The sequence below is a fragment of the Parambassis ranga genome, chromosome 3, assembly GCF_900634625.1.
Source record: "Parambassis ranga chromosome 3, fParRan2.1, whole genome shotgun sequence".
Classification (NCBI taxonomy): domain Eukaryota; kingdom Metazoa; phylum Chordata; class Actinopteri; family Ambassidae; genus Parambassis; species Parambassis ranga.
The window spans coordinates 9805988-9818905 of NC_041024.1; the positions used below are offsets into that span (position 1 = coordinate 9805988).

The 12918-nt window shown below is 39.4% G+C and overlaps 2 protein-coding genes across 2 annotated transcripts; one reads left to right on the forward strand and one right to left on the reverse strand.

Moving 5' to 3' along the window:
- Positions 1-1199: 1199 nt before the first annotated feature.
- On the reverse strand, positions 1200-6702 carry ca7 (carbonic anhydrase VII). Its single transcript, XM_028401980.1, has 7 exons — positions 6567-6702; positions 5714-5911; positions 4279-4397; positions 3918-4013; positions 3729-3791; positions 3477-3632; positions 1200-2278 (listed from the first exon to the last, which is right to left on the reverse strand). Exons 1-7 carry the CDS (start codon positions 6601-6603, stop codon positions 2159-2161), a joined length of 789 nt encoding a protein of 262 aa, XP_028257781.1. The 5' UTR covers positions 6604-6702; the 3' UTR covers positions 1200-2158.
- Positions 6703-7222: 520 nt separating this feature from the next.
- On the forward strand, positions 7223-12357 carry nae1 (nedd8 activating enzyme E1 subunit 1). The gene is made up of 20 exons (XM_028401979.1): positions 7223-7333; positions 7731-7834; positions 7921-7981; positions 8066-8096; positions 8286-8357; positions 8547-8626; positions 8920-9029; positions 9193-9302; positions 9399-9461; positions 9594-9657; positions 9731-9822; positions 9979-10038; positions 10135-10268; positions 10404-10479; positions 10647-10686; positions 10865-10951; positions 11061-11153; positions 11452-11566; positions 11643-11692; positions 11816-12357. The coding sequence occupies exons 1-20, from the start codon at positions 7284-7286 to the stop codon at positions 11923-11925; spliced, it is 1602 nt and encodes a 533-aa protein (XP_028257780.1). The 5' UTR covers positions 7223-7283; the 3' UTR covers positions 11926-12357.
- Positions 12358-12918: the final 561 nt, after the last annotated feature.

Below are 12918 nucleotides of genomic sequence, written 5' to 3' on the forward strand. Positions count from 1 at the left end.
AGATTAAAAACATCTGTGAAATAAAAATTAAACTCATAGTCAATTCACAGAGCACAAAAAAACTATAAAATATGTATGTAAATGTAAATGAACACATTTTTTGAGGGGTGATCTACATTTCCTAGATATATTTGATACAGACTTTATGTGTAAATTTGTTACACTCCTCACACATCTTTTCTTGTTGCTGTTATTGTTGTTAATATGAAAAGAAAGAAGGCTTTTACGTAACATGTTTGTGTTGCCATCTGCTGGACAAATATTGTAGCAACACATTCAAGACAAAAGACATGAATGAGGTGCTTTGAATTCAATCTAATTTTGGTGGTCTGTCTGAAACAAATCTATAGTGTGAATAAATTAGCTTTTTAAACTGAAGGCTGCTTGTTTGTTTCCAGGAGCATGTTCTTCTTTTAGATGTTTGGGTGCTCCAATAGCAAATCAATAACTCTATACTTTTGATTTGGTGTATATGCATTCAGTACTGTATGAAGAAAATCTTTATTTGACCCATTTCTAAAGCAAACATAAAAAAAACATTTAGAACAAAGAAATGACCTCACTCTACAGGAAATCGTATCCAGAACATCTTAAGCTCAGTGTGTCTGTACAGAACAATAGGTGTTCACAGATGGGTGCTGAAATCATGCTGTAAGTTAAAAGTTTTACCCTAACCCTAAGGCCCGTTCAATCAAGTCTTTTGTAGAAACTCTTGCAGTGTGTTACCTACGCTCCAGTACCCAGTCCAGTAATGACACAAAAACTCCCTTGATGAGTTAAAGTAACAAAGGAAACTTGTTCAATGAGCACTGGTGGTAAATAATTTACTGATAACAACTCATTCTTTCATTCCTGGCATCCCTCCAGGCAACAACCTGGCTACTAATTACCATGACAAAGTGTTGCTATACTTCAGTGCAGAGAAAGTGAGTTTAAACATTTGCTTGGAAGACACCTCTAAAAAATAAACCGTCGCTGTCAGGTACAAGGTTCAGTTATTAATAATAACTAAAAGTGAACGAACAGCCATGGCGTTCTCTTCATTTTGTTTTTTAGGGCACATGAAATAAACCCTGGACTACTTAGTATTTTTATTTCATTCAGCAAACATGATAAATGCATTACAAAAACATTCAAAACACCCTTAAATTACATTTCTTTCACATCAACAACATACAACAATCAAGATGAGGTGCCATTCTTTGTGCGTGTGCGTTTTGTTTATCCCTGCCATACCACTGCCAGTGTCAAATCCCACAGTCCATCTAGATGAAGGACCAGCATTAGACACAAAGCTGCCATAACTCACCAAAGTGGAGCACCAAGGCCTCTTTCAGGCATTCACACACAAGGACTGTGCATGTATTGTTTTTAAAGTTCAGAGGTGAGGTGTTAATAACTGTGTGCATAATGTCCTGCATAGTACAAACACACCAGACCAGCATGTGACTCTCAGAATGCAGTTTGATTTTGACAATGAATGAGATGCATATTCAGTATGATTGAAGAGTTAAATCCTTGTTTTGGCTACTAAATTATCACTGGTCCCCAGTCTCAAGCTTGTAAAGACCCGAGACTTTGCATTCAAGTCAGGGACAACAGAGCGGAGCAGTTAAGATAACACAGCGCTAATCTAACTGGAAGGATCTGTGGCCACAGGGACTGAATCCTTCAGCAATGGGCTGGATCAACAGGGGGATCAGCAAGGAGGCCAAGGCTTTGGATCTACAGGCGGCACAGCAGTGTGGTACTGGCCTCCACATGGCAACAGACTATGCTGTTATATAGAACTTCAAACTACATTGAATGTTTGCCTTAGCAACACTTCATGGAGGTACAATAACATATGCAGCCTTTTAATCTTCAAATTCTTAGAATAGAAATGATTCAAAAACATATCACAATATTATCTGACCACACAGCCTGCATTGAGTGTAATATTCCCTCTTATAGTCCTTGTTTTCCCTTTTTATATTATTTACTATTTAATAATTGGAGGCGATTCCTCTACCACCTTTACAGTTTTGGGTCGGTTGAGGAAAGTGTGCCTCACAACGTTCTGGCAGTGATAATTGGTACTTTTAATGCATTTCCTGTTGTCTAAACAAGCAGCTTTTGTTATCTATGATTCATTACTTTGATAAAGTCACGTTTGTCATTAATCAGAGGAACGCACTTTCCTGCCTTTGAGAGGCTGTGGAGGCCTGAAGTTGTTTTCCATGTGCGCTCTCTGATCCTCCTCCTCGCCATTGAACAGAAGCATTCTGAACTTCCCCAGCTGCCGTAGGAGAGAAACAATGTTTAGTAAAGATGATTACGTTCTTTCCTGCGCAGAAACTCAGATACTAAAAATGTTACTTTACTACTGAGAAACTAGATGCATTGTCTCAATTAAACAAAAGGATAAACACCTAAACATCAGTGTTGTGATCAATTTATTGTTATGTTCTTCTTTTAACTTGCATTTCTTAGCAATGAGGAAAAACATTGTATTGCAATTTGTTTTGCTTTTCATTCTCCAAAATACACAACTACACAGCCCTCCCATGTTTTGGCAATTCCTCTTTCACTACAGCATGTGGGGAAAAACAAAATAAGTCCTTGTTATATAAAGGCTTTTCCCTGCTGGGTCTCCATGTAAGCATTTCTCAATTAAAGCCCTGTACCCATCCAGCCATCCATCAGGATAATCAGCTGGAGGGGATCAAAGGCTTGAAGCCTGGACTCATAGTTTGTGGAGCCAGTTGCCGAGCTTACACAGCCACCCCCAGCCATGCTGCAGACAGCTCGTTCAGGACTACACCCCAACAAGATGCCGCCGTCAGTAAAACTCTGGATTCCTTGTGTACAGTCCTGGCGTTAAAAATGGGAAACTAGACTAGAAGAGATCAACAAAGTGTGAGAGTATAATCTAGAAGCTGGCAGCAGTCGCCACAGGGCCGGCTCATAGGGGGACCTGGATGTTAGTCAGCTTAACTTGTCAGCAAACTGGGGTTATCAGGCCTCAACTTTCTGATTAAATTCAGTGCAGAGAGGGATGGATGAAAACAGGTTCAACCAAACAAGGCATCTCCCCCATGAAGGATGCTCACTGGGGTTCTGGCTTCTAAATATAGCATCATAGGCCTGACAGTACATTTGTGCACAACGTTCAGACACGGCGTACTGATGGAGAAATGCTGGACTGTAAGTTTGATGAGCAATGAGGAGCATAGCCTTATATATCATGCAGGCCACGGCACAACAGAGGTCACAAAACTGATCATCTGTCAGCAGTGTTGGCATGTGCCAGAGAAACTACCCACTTCTGACATACAGCCAAGATGGCTTACACAGCCTTACCCTGTATGGATGGGTGTGTCACATGACCTATGATAACAAGCTACAGCAGATAGGAGAATGTATAATCTCATTTACTGGCAGTGGTTCACACAAACACTAAGGAAGAAACCATCCGTATACGGTTCAGCACTCACTTGTTTTTCCGACGTCATGATTGGCTCCTTCAAGACGATCCAGATGACGCTCTCATGTAGCGGAGGAGTGGTCAGTGATCCCAGGTAGGTCCAGTAGTGCAGGCTGCTGGGTAGGAGGCACTTTGGGTTGAAACCTTTAAAATTTGTGACGCTGCCCTGTACAACATGGACACACAATTAACAGCTTTTTAACAAAACTGAGAAGATCCCAACAGTGGGCTATAATAAACAACGTGATAATCCACAACTCACCTTATATTTCACCATGTACAGAGCATCTGTGATTATGTGGAGCCATCTGTGCTCGTCACCTGTCTAACATAAGAATTACATACACACACACACACCACTGAGTCAATGCACACCTAAAAACAACTAGCACACCCACAAAATAGGGACGTGAGAGGGTCATGGAGATAGAAAAGTGATTGCACATCTTACATCTAAAAAGATGCCCAGGACTGCAAGACCATCAGGAGCTGTTGCTGCCTCCCCAAATGTCCTGTACTTAACAGCATTCCAGTGAACTAAATGAAGCTAGAAGGGAAAAAACATGCTTTAATAGTTAAATAATCGACACTACATTAAAGTCATGAGTGTGTGCTGATATAATAATACAGTATCTTTTACGTGACCCATCATTTACTTGCCATAAATATCGACTTTATGTGGTAAAGTAGGTATGACATGCCGGATTGGAACAAATTATTGTTTGTGTATATTAAAGTTAATACTTCAGTGAACATTTCTTAGCAAAAAGTTACAATATGTACCATATACTATACAGTTCAACCACACTGACCTCTGATGCATATCCATTTCCTGCTACAGTGTGTTCAGAGCCCTCACATCCTTTTCCACCCCAGTGGAAGTGGAACTGTTTCAGTCTGTAGGGGTTGTCGAGAGGGCCTCCCTCAATCACTGCAGGAGATGAGATGTAAGAGAGAAAAATGGCATTCACATTCTGTGGGTGTCAGACAAATAGCTTTCAAGCTGAGCACAGCCCATTTCTGTGTGGAGCACCATCCAAACGGCATGAGTCAACCTCAAAATCCTCACTCAAAGCTGAGACGTGAGCAGACGTCCCCGTCTGCCTTACAATCGATCAAAGCTCTGCAGCTTTGATTCAAAATGCAAACAGCACATTCAAAATAAAGATTGAAATATTTTTCAATCGGCCAACAAGGATTAACAGTAACTTTAATCTGCATCATGATGACAGTCAGCCCATTATCAGGGCAGCACAGACCATTTTCTAGGCCTCTGCTCTGCAATGCTGGATATGGACTTCATGGCCAGACTAATCTTGATTGTTATTCATTGTGACAGTGGTGACATCGTTCTGACAAACAGATCACAATAGTCACGGTTAGATTAGCTATACAGGACTGGCACAAAAGAAACCCCTATCTTGTCCATTTCTAGAAAAAGGAAGGAAATGTCGAACAGGTATATTATTAATCTTATTACAGCCTAGAATATCAACTGTTAATCCAGACCTGGGTATTATTAATGACTTCCTGAATTAAAAACATGAATTGGCAGTAGAATATAATATTGTGCATATAAAACCTGTTACTGCTTTCCTAAAAACACCAGAGTGTATAAACACAGACACATATGACTAACTGGCAGCAGCAGGTTTTAGTGGGATTTGTGCACCTCATATTTAAACTACTGTGAAACGCTGAGGATGCTGCATTCGTTTTCCAGTGTGTCCCAGCCTTCACTCATTTTCAGTGATTGCCATTTGTTTGTTTTTTTTTCCCTGTGGAAACTGTCTACAGCTAAACGGCCCACATTTCCGAGCTCATCATTCGTGGTAATGGCAGGGTGTTTGAAATGGATCCACCCAGTGATAAAGACAAATATTGGTATGATCACCAAAGGTTATTATATTTTTCTGGTCCAGCAGACGGATACTCACATACTTAAGTGGTGGCTGCACTTTCTTGCAGCATAATCAGAGGTTTATTTGTAACCTTTGATTATGGTCAGTTCATATGATTTGCACTTTCTAAGCTAATCCTACCTTTTGAAGTGCCTGTTTACTGAAAGCAAACTTTTAGCACAGATTCAACACACAGAGTGAGCATCAAGATTATCTATGAGCTGTGACCTCTGTTAATAATTGCAGGGACATCAATGCACAGAGTAAAGCCAAAGCAGTACAGACCCACAATAAACCCACATGTGACCTCCGGATTGTGCAGATCACACAAAACTTTTCGTCTCACCTGAACGGTCATCCGAATCATCAAACTCCACCACGACAGAGTGTCCATTGTTGGAGAGGTTAATGGAGGTGCAGCGATCATAGTTTAGGATGATCGGACCCAGACTGCGGTCATGTGAAGCCTCATGAGGGATGATGTCAATCGGAGACTGTCGGTGTCCCTCGGCAATGGGGAAGTTTTTATGCCACAGGGAAGGACCTTAGTGAAAGGCAACAGTAAAAACAAATTCAAATACCCCATTGCATCTTTACATATAGTTGACACTTGTAAATATTTAGTTAGGTCTGTTCATAAATAAATACAGAACACTAGTAGCTCATGGACAACAAACAAACAAACACCTGCCAACAGGAAAAGATAAATCCTTGTATGCAACCATATGCCAACTCAAAGAAAGATTCCTGTAAACCATTAACAGACCTTTTATCAAGGTAACTTATGGATGCATAGGGACAATAACCCCAGCCAATAAACAGAGAAGATAATCAAGCAAGATAATCTGAAATAAATGACATACATTTACCTGAGATAATAGACTCACTATAATCGAGCAGTTTCTCTTTAAAACATTGGCCCATGGCACAAATGCAGTGCCATGTTTTCTCACTGATAAACAGGGTCACACCGAGCGGAATGTCAGGTTAAGGTGACAGCAGTTATCCCTTTTAAGCATGGGGCTAATCTCGTATTAACAGGCATCTTAACATTTCCGTTACCCGTGTAGATAAAACACACACAGCCTTCAGCGGGACGAAAAAAAAAAGTAAATATTTACTACAGAGGGTTAATTGCCTCCACGTGGGAAATAGTCGCATGGCTGTGTCTATAGCGGTTAGATTCTGTCATATCTTACCGTCCTCTTTCCCGTATCCCCAGTGATTCCCTGTCATTGTGCCTGCTTGCAGATTGAAGGCGAGCCAAGCTGTCGGTGTTGCGCTCCGTTGCGCACATGAGGGACGGACGCATCAGCGGAGCTATATTGATCAAGTTTATGTAGTGGCCAAAGGGGAAGGGCAATTATACTTTTTTGACACGCCCCCTTCACGCCCACATAAACACACACACACACACACACACTGAAGTGAATCACCTTGATTAGCCTGTCACTTTAGTGTTCAAATGAACAGTCATTGTAAGATTCATTAGATTTTTAGTTTTAGTTTGGACTTACAATATAATATATATAACGATTCTTACGATGATAAATTATGCTTAATTTCAGACTACAAATTTACAAATTTAGTCTATGACAATGGATTCAAAATATCAATTTTGAGAAAGACCGAGAGAAAATCTAACACTAAATAGCAGTAACAGCGTACAAATGTAGATATTCATTTTAAATTGAAATATATAATATATAGATGTTTTTATGTATAACTTTATATTTTTCACATTTATTTTTACTCTCAAAAATATACATGACGCAATTTGATCTGAATGAAATGTAGAAAGATTTTACTGATTAATTGTGTCGAAAGTGTGCATTTTCATGCCGGAACGTTTGCGTCGAATCTGCCGTTCCGGAAGTAAAAATGCGTCCATAAACGTCACTCATTGGAAAGGTACCATGGCAGCCACCAAAGCCTCCAAAGAGCAAAAATACGATAGACAACTCAGGTAAGTCTACACATCGTAGCCTTTAACAGTATTTTAGAACCATCAGCAGAATGCTCTGAACCTTTTATTTTGGAGTTTGTAGCAGAAACAGTGCTGAGACAGGAGTGCTAACGTTAGCTAGCGTTAGCTCTCTGTGTGCGTTCATTTGAAAACAGTACCAGTACCAGTACCTGATGTTGAAGTGGTCGATTGCTCTGACTGTATATGTTGTTTGCTTTGTAGCTCCAATAACGATAACCCTACACTGTCATAAATTATAGCGACTCAGAGTAACGACATGTTGTAGCTAAGCAAAGGCTATGTCATTAGCCATGTGATATTACCGTGTTTTTACATCGTTTGAAGATAAATTGTGTCAGTAGATGGCAACACATATCCGTGTTATGTCTGCTTTCAGACTGTGGGGTGATCACGGCCAAGAAACACTGGAGAATGCACATGTTTGTCTCATCAACGCCACAGCAACTGGAACAGAGATACTGAAGAACCTCGTACTACCAGGTAACTAGACTTCACTCAGTTGGTAAAACTGCTGCAGGTATTGATGAAGACATCCAAATGAATGAACTCATCTTTTTTTTCTCCAGGTATTGGCGCATTCACCATAGTTGATGGACACACAGTTACTGGGGAAGACGTTGGAAACAAGTGAGGCAGCCATCAGTTTAACAGATTTAAGTTTAAATATGTATTTGTATTAATTGCACAACTGACCTTAATCATGTCTTTCAGCTTTTTTCTTTGCAACAACAGCATTGGAAAGGTATGTCTTCCCAGAATATATTATAATAGCACACCTCTATATTTTCACTTATGTACTTTCACTTATGTACTTAGACACACAGTATTTCTTTGTACTACTTGCTCTCTTTATCACTTAATTCCTTCTATAGTTTTTATTATTAAGTGTTAAGTAGAATGCATTGTGTTTATCTTGCCTTTTATGTTGCAGAACAGAGCACAGGCTGCTACTGAGCTTCTACAGGAGCTTAACAGTGATGTCTCTGGAAACTTTGTTGAAGAGGTTGGTATTGTTTTTACAACAATGATATATTTTCAGTAGCAACAGACAACTTGTTTTCTCAATACAATTGTAGTATTTACATGATGCCAAGACTCAAAAGAATGTAGTAAAAGATAATTTGCTGTATAAATATATGGATTATCATCATTATGGTGGTGGTAGTGATCTTTCTCTTATTTTCTCCTGCAGAGTCCAGACAAGCTTCTGGACAATGATCCAGAGTTTTTCCACAGGTTTACCATCGTCATTGGTGTACAGCTGCCAGAAAGGTACGGGATATAGTTCATTTTCAGTGTTGCATATTGGTAAAATCTATCTAGTCTGACTGACACTCTGGCCAGACATGATATAAAACAATATCTTATTGTTATTTGAACCCCTGAAATGATAGACTGATCATTTCATTGTTAGTGGGCAAACATACAAAATCATATTTTATACTCTATGATTCCACAATGGATAAATAAGGATAAATAATTGCTATAAATAATAACTTTTTCTGCAAACTTTATACAAACTTTGCAGAAAGGTTAACTGGACATCTTTCTCTAACATTCCACAGCACATGTTTGAGGCTTGGATCAGTTCTGTGGAGTGCCTGTGTACCTTTCCTTGTCTGCAAAACCTATGGCCTCATAGGCTACATGAGACTAGTGGTGGAGGAGCATACAGGTTCGTGGCCCCCAGCCTTTCTTTTAACTGCTTGCTAAAGGCTGTTACAAATAGAGGTCTGTAATTCTGTCCTTTTGCAGTGGAGCATAAATAGCCATGTAAGTTAAAAGAAAAAAATGAATAAATAAATAAAATGCTTAAATTTTATCGCCTCTTTTGTCAGTGATTGAATCTCACCCAGACAATGCCTTGGAAGACCTGAGGTTAGACCAGCCTTTTGCTGAATTTAAGAACCATATTGAATCCTATGACCTTGACAGCATGGACAAGAAGGTGTGTACTTCACTTGTGAATGCACACAGCTGCATTTATATGGTCTATAACTTACTTAGACAACATGTTAATTTCCATTCTCTCTTTAATCTGTAGGATCATAGTCACACGCCATGGATCGTCATTGTTGCCAAATGCCTGCATAAGTGGCTCAGTGAGGTACAACACATTTGTTTGTTTGTGACCCCAACAGCTAAAATGAAATGTTCACACATCTATGTAACACATCTATTAGTGTGTTACTAATGTGTTTTGCCTTACAATAAAATATCTATTTCATTTTGTTTGTAGCACAACTCTCAGCCGCCGAAAACCTACAAGGAGAAAGAGGCCTTCAGGCAGTTTATCCGAGAAGGTACCTGTGAACCTGTAGGTTGTAGTTGTCCAGTCACTCAGCTGTGTAACTGTTTTCTATTTTCTTCTATCAGGGGTCATGAAGAATGAGAACGGTGTCCCAGAGGATGAGGAAAACTTTGAGGAAGCTGTTAAGAATGTCAATACTGCTTTAAATGCAACCAAGGTGCCATATGTCAAATATTCTCTGTTTTTGTAAAAGCTAACCTTGTTCTGCATATAATATATATTGCTCAACCTTAAACCCCCTGGTCTGTTTGTCTGTAGGGTTTATAGTTAGGTTACGTTGGAAAGACTCATCTTGTAAAATCTCTTTCTGCAGGTCCCAAGTACTGTGGAAGACCTCTTCAATAGTGAGCAGTGTAATAACATCACATCACAGGTTTTGACTTTTTTGTAATTTAAAGAGCCATTGAAAGAATAATATCTCAGTGTAAGATCTAAAACTGAAGAATATGCTCTTCTTGTGTATGTTCAGTCTTCACCATTCTGGGTGATGCTGCGAGCTGTAAAGGAGTTTGTTCACAGTGAAGGAAATGGAAGCTTACCTGTGCGGGGAACCATCCCAGATATGATCTCAGATTCTCAGAAGTTCATCAACCTTCAAAATGTGTAAGTGGGCTGTGTGTAGATACATTTATGGAGACTGTAAGCATGAGGCTGAGTCTGGTCCTGAATCTGTCTCTTTAACTTAGCACATATCTTGATGTCTGTGGGAGAAATGAGGTTTTTGTGTGTTTATTACAGGTACAGGGAAAAGGCCATGCAGGATGCAGCAGCTGTTTCAAAGAATGTAGAGTGTCTACTACAGACTGTTGGAAAGGTATGCACACATTTAATTTAGCCCTCAAGCAGGCAAAAAGTGTGACTGTTTTTCTGGTACACAAATATAATTGATCAACTACAATACTCAAGATACGGCTTCGAAATGTGTTATAGGAAAAGAACGGTTTCCCTTTCATAATGTTTGCCTTCCTTCCTTTTCACTAGCCTCCAGAAAGCATCTCAGAGAAGGACATCAGGCTGTTCTGTAAGCAGCCACTTCTTTACTTTACATGTTAACCATGATCAGATCTGTGATGATAATTTAATTTGAGTGATATTATATTGATATGACAAATGCTCACTTTGTGACTCTTGATGCACCTTCAGTAGGTTTACTTTTGCTACTTACTACTGACTTAAAAGGCATTTTTGTCGTTGTCTAGGTAAGAATGCATCCTTTCTACGGGTGGTGCGCTGTAGGTCGCTGGCCGAAGAATATAGTGTGGATATAGTAAATAAAGATGAAATCAGTAAGTTCAGATTCAGTCATTCCTTTTTGTTTTAGTCATTTTTGCACTGCTCATTCTTCTTCTATTAAGCAAAAAGCCTATTCATCTTTTAATGATTATGTTTTCTCAGCCTCATGCATGGACAATCCAGATAGCGAGATGGTCTGCTACCTCATGCTGCGGGCTGTTGATCGCTTCTATCAGCAGCACTCCCGTTACCCAGGTACAATAGATAATATTATACGTTTTGTGTTCTTAAGATGCAGTTTTGACTAATTTAAACGAGACTCTTAATAGTAGCAGTGCCTGTATTTATTATTTCTCCCCTCCCCCATTGGTCTTTGGATGTTAGTGAGCTGTGTACGTCATGTAAACTTAGAATGAAACTCAGAATGGTCCAAGTGAGATGATTCAGATGTTTAGACTTTATATTTTACACCCTACTTTTTTATTCTTCTAGTACCAGAATACAGGAGTACAATCCTTTCACCACATTTCTTTTTTTTCTGTGTTTCTGACAGGTGTTTATAACTACCAGGTTGAAGAGGACATCAGCAAACTGAAGCTCTGTGTGAACAGCCTGCTGCAAGAATACAGCCTCAATGTCAACATCAAAGACGACTATGTCCATGAGTTGTAAGTCCTAAGCTCTGCTAGACTGTTCACAGTGATTGTATAAAGCTTTGACAAATAAATGCTTTTACACTTGCAGCTGTCGATATGGTGCGGCAGAGCCACACACCGTTTCTGCATTTTTGGGAGGTACATTTTTTAACAGTCTCTAACATTTCATTGCTAATGTCTAGGCTCAGCACATCTTATTAAAATGATGCTTATCAATGAGACATCACTGGTAACCACTTTCACTGTGTTTTTTTTTTTCAGGATCGGCTGCTCAAGAGGCAATCAAGATCATCAGCCACCAGTTTGTGCCCTTTAACAACACTTTCATTTACAACGCAATGTCACAGACCTCAGCCACGTTTGAGTTGTAAATGCAGTTATTGTTCCTAAATTTGCTCACAGAAATATCAAAGAAAAGGAGGAACTGGCTTCAGTATACTCAGCTGTGAAGTGCACTTCAACATTTGTAGAAGGGAAGTAGGATTGCGACAATATCTGTATTAAAATGTGCTTCATCTGGAGATAACTCCCAGTAGTCTGCAGGCATCTGATTATAGAGAAGTCAAAATGGCACACATGGAGGATTATTTAACACTCACATTTTTGTGTTCAGCAGACGTCAGTAAATAAGAAATGAAACTAGCAAATTAACCTTAATGTAGTATTTTCTCTATGTGATACTCAACATTGCAGCACTTTGTACATCAGTTACTACTCTTTGTTTAGTTTCTGTGGCAAACTCTGTAAAATTATGTAGTGCATAACTGGCCTGTATTGTTATAAAAAACAACATTTGTACTTAATTTAATTTGTTTGTTTTTATGTCAAGCTGCTTACATGTTTTGGGGTGTCAAATATTTATCCTCAGCTCATCTACAGGCTTGTGGTCTCACTGCCCTTCTGTTAACACTCACTGGCTTGTTTATTAGTTGCAATTTCACAGTTATTTATCCTGGGTAAATGTTTGATGACAAGCATGTGAGCTCCTGGAGAGACTTGTAATGTGACTTGCCCTAAGACAAAATGCAGAACCACAGCTTCAGATGAGTTTTATTGAGAGGTCATGACACTAGAGGGCACTCTTCCCTGTGGTACCATTCTTTGGTAAACCTGGAACTCCAAAAGCGTTTCACATTCCTCCTCAGATCTGTTCCACTCGACACAAACTATATTTGACACAACCAGCTGTGTAGATTAACAGAATATGTGATGTTGGCATTAACTAGTGGAGATGGCATTGGTCTCAGTAATACTATAAAGGTACCAAGGTGCTGAGATAGATGAAGCAGAGGATGTAAGAGGATGTTATGTGGGTTATTATGATGTAACTGTTGGGCAGAGTGAAGTTTTTCATTTGTCTTTTT

Excerpts from the sequence above, each read along its gene's own strand:
- ca7 (XM_028401980.1), bottom strand. The coding sequence starts at position 6,603 with ATGACAGGGAATCACTGGGGATACGGGAAAGAGGACG. Across the intron at positions 3,633-3,728 it reads TGTACATGGTGAAATATAAG|GGCAGCGTCACAAATTTTAA; the intron begins GTGAGTTGTGGA and ends CATGTTGTACAG. Across the intron at positions 2,279-3,476 it reads TCATGACGTCGGAAAAACAA|CTGGGGAAGTTCAGAATGCT; the intron begins GTGAGTGCTGAA and ends CTCCTACGGCAG.
- nae1 (XM_028401979.1), top strand. The coding sequence starts at position 7,284 with ATGGCAGCCACCAAAGCCTCCAAAGAGCAAAAATACGATAGACAACTC. Across the intron at positions 9,462-9,593 it reads TGCATAAGTGGCTCAGTGAG|CACAACTCTCAGCCGCCGAA; the intron begins GTACAACACATT and ends TTTTGTTTGTAG. Across the intron at positions 10,952-11,060 it reads AGTAAATAAAGATGAAATCA|CCTCATGCATGGACAATCCA; the intron begins GTAAGTTCAGAT and ends ATGTTTTCTCAG.